This window comes from Venturia canescens, chromosome 10 (assembly GCF_019457755.1).
Source record: "Venturia canescens isolate UGA chromosome 10, ASM1945775v1, whole genome shotgun sequence".
Taxonomy (NCBI): Eukaryota; Metazoa; Arthropoda; class Insecta; order Hymenoptera; family Ichneumonidae; genus Venturia; species Venturia canescens.
In genome coordinates this window covers 6,633,004-6,637,956 of record NC_057430.1, presented here as the reverse complement: position 1 = coordinate 6,637,956, position 4,953 = coordinate 6,633,004, and the positions used below count along the sequence as shown (strand labels likewise).

Here is a 4,953-nt window from a genome sequence, read left to right as displayed (position 1 = left end):
TTCTAAAATGGCTGATCCGAGCTCCACTGTTGAATGGAAAAAAGTTTCAACTCAATCGTATCATTTCACCCTGGGATTTATTGATAGTTCTAAAGATTTATTAATTTCATTAACGATTTATTAGTTTTTCTGTCAAAAGTCATTTTGAAATGGGTAATCCAAGATTCACCGAAATAAAAGATTGAACTCCGCCTTGGTATGAAAATAATTTTCCACCCAATTGCATTATTCCACCCGGGGATTTATTTATAGTTCTGAAGATTTATCAATTCCATGCAGGATTTATTAATTTTTCTGCCAAAAGTCCTTCTGAAATGCTAAGATGGAACTCCGCCGTTGTATGGAAAAAAGTTTCAACTCGTTTGCTTCATTAGACCCTGGGATTTATTGATAGTTCCCAAGATTTATTAATTTCATGCCGGATTTATTATTTTTTCGGTCAAAAGTCATTTTAAAATGGCTGATCCGAGCTCCACTGTTGAATGGAAAAAAGTTTCAACTCAATCGTATCATTTCACCCTGGGATTTATTGATAGTTCTAAAGATTTATTAATTTCATTAACGATTTATTAGTTTTTCTGTCAAAAGTCATTTTGAAATGGGTAATCCAAGATTCACCGAAATAAAAGATTGAACTCCGCCGTGGTATGAAAATAATTTTCCACCCAATTGCATTATTCCACCCGGGGATTTATTTATAGTTCTGAAGATTTATTAATTTCAATAACGATTTATTAGTTTTTCTGTCAAAAGTCATTTTGAAATGGGTAATCCAATATTCACCGAAATAAAAGATTGAACTCCGCCGTGGTATGAAAATAATTTTCCACCCAATTGCATTATTCCGACCGGGGATTTATTTATAGTTCTGAAGACTTATTAATTCCATGCAGGATTTATTAATTTTTCTGGCAAAAGTCTTTCTGAAATGTTAAGATTGAACTCCGCCGTTGTATGGAAAAAGTTTCAACTCATTTGCTTCATTACACCCTCGGATTTATTGATAGTTCTCAAGATTTATTAATTTCATGCTGGATTATTATTTTTTCGGTCAAAAGTCATTTCAAAATGACACGATTTATTTCAAAATACACGATTTACTACGTAGAATTAAATTGAAATATTAGCATAAATTGTAGCAAGGATCGTCATATTTTTCGGATTGTAGCATAGATCGCGTAGCACAGTTCGTAGTATGTATCGTTCCAAACATCGTAATATCAATCGTAGCATAGATTGTAGCAAGGATCGTCGTATTTTTCGTAGCATAAGAAGTATGCAAAAAGATCGAAAAAAAATTCACCCGGTCAAAGCGTTATTATTATTATGTTATTATAATTTAGTTATATATTATATTATATCAAAACATTATTATTATAATTACCATTTTATCAATTACAGCTTCCGAAATGTCGCCTCCAAAAACGAGTAAGTTCAGTTTTGCGACGCCAATAATATTTCGAACGGCAGGCAGTGCCGTTCGAAGCCGATTTTTCTAATTAATTTTTTTTTCAGATTCAACAATTCACTCTATACTCCTCCGCCGAGATAAAGCTATTGACAGCTCCGTGCCAAGTCGGGCTCTGTCCTCTTTCTCGAATATAATTGACGACCTCCCCAACATGGAAAGTTTCCTACGCAGTTACAACCTTGCTAAAGGAAACGTGGTGGTATTCCTTCAAGGACGGTCCACTACCGGGAAGAGTACGTGCGTCTCCGGACTGCAGTCCTACCCAGGCATCCGTCGCTTATTCATCGCTGCAGCTGCGCCTGAGGCGACCGAAGAGTATCCGGACTCGGTTACCGTGAAACTCCTCAATTATAATAATCGCGGGATGTTTGACGTCGTTGAAAATATGAAGAAGGAACAGAGCAAGTGGAAGAAATTCAAGCCGTCGCAACAATGTTGGGCCAACGAACTGAAATGCGTTACGTCCTCGCAATTCAACGTTCTCGTCGCGGCTCTCGACAATCCCGGAACCTTGGAGAATCCAAACTCCACTAGGAGTTTTAATGTCGAAAACGGACCAGGAAAGATGACATTGATGGATTTTCCTGGTCCCGAATGCATACAGAACATCCGATGTGATGATGAGTCAAATACCAAGGCCAAGCAGATCCAATCCACTGCGTTTATTAATAAAATGCTGGTGGGTTTGACCACTCGTTTCAGCTCGGGATCAATGCCGAGTGCGTTTGGGCCGGAGCGGATGATTATGAGTGCTATCAGTGGTGCTGATCATTTGCTGATCATTACGACGGCTTCAGGGGACTTGAAAACCGACCTCAATAAATCAATGATTGATTTCCACTGTGCGATGTCGAACTGGTGGACGAAAAACCACCAGAACATCCGATTGAAGGCGTTAACATTGACGCCAATACAGGAATCCATGATGAAACTGCAGGCGCGTCCGTCGTCCTCGACGCCGACCGTATGTACGGTGCAGGAATCGGCCATAAAGGGAAATAATCCCATTTTTCATCTCTCGCCCGTCACCGTACCGTCGGGAAATTCAGAACCACGGCTAAACAAGTATGTTGTAAATCTCGCAGCGGGCCGAAAGTTGCCACTTTCCGGCCGGAGGGCAGAAAATATTATTTTCTTTACATCTCGGTCGAAAGTATGTACTTTCGGCTCCGATTTCAGTGCTGAAAGTATAACATTTCTGCACTGTCAAAATCGCACGCGCTGGGAGGTTATTCTCGAGTCGGCACGATACATTCGTGTGCATCTTCACGTGTGCAAGTGATACACGTATACGCATTAGGCGCACACGTTTCTATACGAACGAATGCGAGCTCATCATCGACGGATCATCAAAAATTATAAATTTTTCTCTTCAATTTAAATTTGAACCAAAAATTAACGTTATGATGAGCTATCACGCGGATACGGCCGAGCTCGCATTCGTTTGTATTCAAACGTGCGTGTCGTCTAATGCGTATAAGTAGACTACATACAGGTATGGCGCCCCCCACTCCTATCCCCACTCCTTCCCCCACCACAACACCTACCCACTCCAAGCTATTTTTTCCCACTCCACAGGTAAATAGCTTGGTGGACAGGTGTGAGGGGGGAAGGAGGGGGATAGTGTGAGAAGTACCATACCTGTATGTTTTTCTACTTTTTCTTTTTTTACGTTTTTACTTCATATATTAAGATGATGATAATGATGATGTCGATGATGATGATGACGACGATAATGATGCTGATGTTGATGATGATGATGACGACGATGACGATGACGATGATGTTGATAACAGTGATGGTAGTCGGAATTATGTGAATAATTATTTTCGAAACACATTCGTATTTTTATTTTTTTTATTTTTTTAGTTCATTTTGAAAAATTTGACAATATTAATGTAATGGCATTCAGTTTCGCTTTTTCTTCTTTCTCCTGGAACAGAAGAATTAAAAAAAATTTTTAAATTCTATTATTTGTTTTTTAATAAAGTTTGGAACAATTGATTACTTACGGATCTTTTATTTCTTCCTCCACGTTCTCGGAAAGTACCACTCTCTTCAAACTGACGCTCAGCTTTTGTACATTCGGGGGTCGGGGCGAGTCGAAATCTATCGGAATCAGCTTCCATTTATTTATTTCTTCTTCTTCTTTCTTCCTGAAATAAGTGAAATGTATTGATTCATTAGTTGAATTTATAAACAATATCAAATTTGTGAACGTTGGAAATAAAAATTTAGGAATTTGGAATGATTGCACTACGTCAAACATTTAAAACATGTTAATAACAAATCATTTTTTTACTTTTCATTAGGCTAAAATTTTTTCAATTAAAAAATCCAAAGATTTTATTCTACATGGAAAGCCAGAAATATGAACTTACTGTTTTTCTATCTCTTGAATAACTCTGCGTTTTTTGAAAACGACATCGGTCCATGAAGGAGACTCAGACTTCCTTTTCCCGCTGAAGATTTCTTTTTTCGTATTTCTTCGTTTCCATAATGCCCGTGAACGGACTGCGTTTTGATGAGCTTCAACATCATTGGCTGCTCTCCGATAACTCCATACGTTTATCTTCGGAGCAGCCTGAAGTTCCGGAGTGATGTCGTCGTAGATCAGGTACACCCGTCTTTCCCCATCTGTTACCTCCACCCAAATATCTGGTTTTATCCATGGGTCAGATGGAGAAACGTAATCTTCGTAACGGAGCTCTGGAAAAAAACTCTGTTTAAAATTATGCCACTTATTTCGCACACTCACGCACAAACACTGCACAAATTCCCGAAATTTTTTTTTCAACTTTTCACTTACGCATTGTTTCACTTTTTTAACTCGATTCGAACACTTCAAATACTGGACTGCTAATGAGGTGAAGATCATCTAAATGAACGAGTTGGACACCTTGCTCCCCCACCCCATACAGCTGCTGAATTCGCAATTTGATGTCTTAGGCTTATTCCCACGAAGATATCTGAACTCGAGTCCGCAGCGCTGTCTTTTTTCTTTTTTCACTTGAGTTTTTTATTTGAAGGAATTTATTCGTTCGTATAATGGTTTTGAAGATTTTCATGTTTATAGTTATAATAGAAATTATTATTAAGCACTTATTGATTAAACCTTACTACTACAAATTATTTTCCAAAAATTAATGTGATTTTCCCTCGTAGACTGTTACGAGTTGACAAATTTCAAATCGGAACAGTGTAGTGATTTCAGAAATCACTGCTTCCATCGAATTTCGAACGAAATCAGGGTATTGTTCACCCATTTTTTGCCGAGTTTCTTCCATTATTTTTCCGAAGTAGTCTTCTGTCTCAAGGATTCGCATTACATCCTGCTGCCCGCCGCTTGCAATGTGGAGATCATGGGTGGTGGAGATTATGATGGTCACACACATATTTACTGCTGCACTCTCACGCTCAAGTTTTTGCACATGAGCGTCGATGCACTTGCTGACTTCTTTCAACTTCTTGAAGGTCGATCC

General features: G+C 38.5%; 1 protein-coding gene across 1 annotated transcript; it reads right to left on the bottom strand.

The window, feature by feature from the left end:
- Window positions 1-3,379: 3,379 nt before the first annotated feature.
- LOC122416753 (uncharacterized) lies at window positions 3,380-4,751 on the bottom strand. Its single transcript, XM_043429797.1, has 4 exons — window positions 4,281-4,751; window positions 3,853-4,180; window positions 3,484-3,627; window positions 3,380-3,404 (listed from the first exon to the last, which is right to left on the bottom strand). The coding sequence occupies exons 1-4, from the start codon at window positions 4,282-4,284 to the stop codon at window positions 3,380-3,382; spliced, it is 501 nt and encodes a 166-aa protein (XP_043285732.1). The 5' UTR covers window positions 4,285-4,751.
- Window positions 4,752-4,953: the final 202 nt, after the last annotated feature.

Excerpts from the sequence above, each read along its gene's own strand:
- LOC122416753 (XM_043429797.1), bottom strand. Across the intron at positions 3,628-3,852 it reads ATTCAAGAGATAGAAAAACA|GAAGAAAGAAGAAGAAGAAA; the intron begins GTAAGTTCATAT and ends CACTTATTTCAG. Across the intron at positions 3,405-3,483 it reads GAGGAAGAAATAAAAGATCC|GAGAAAGAAGAAAAAGCGAA; the intron begins GTAAGTAATCAA and ends CTTCTGTTCCAG.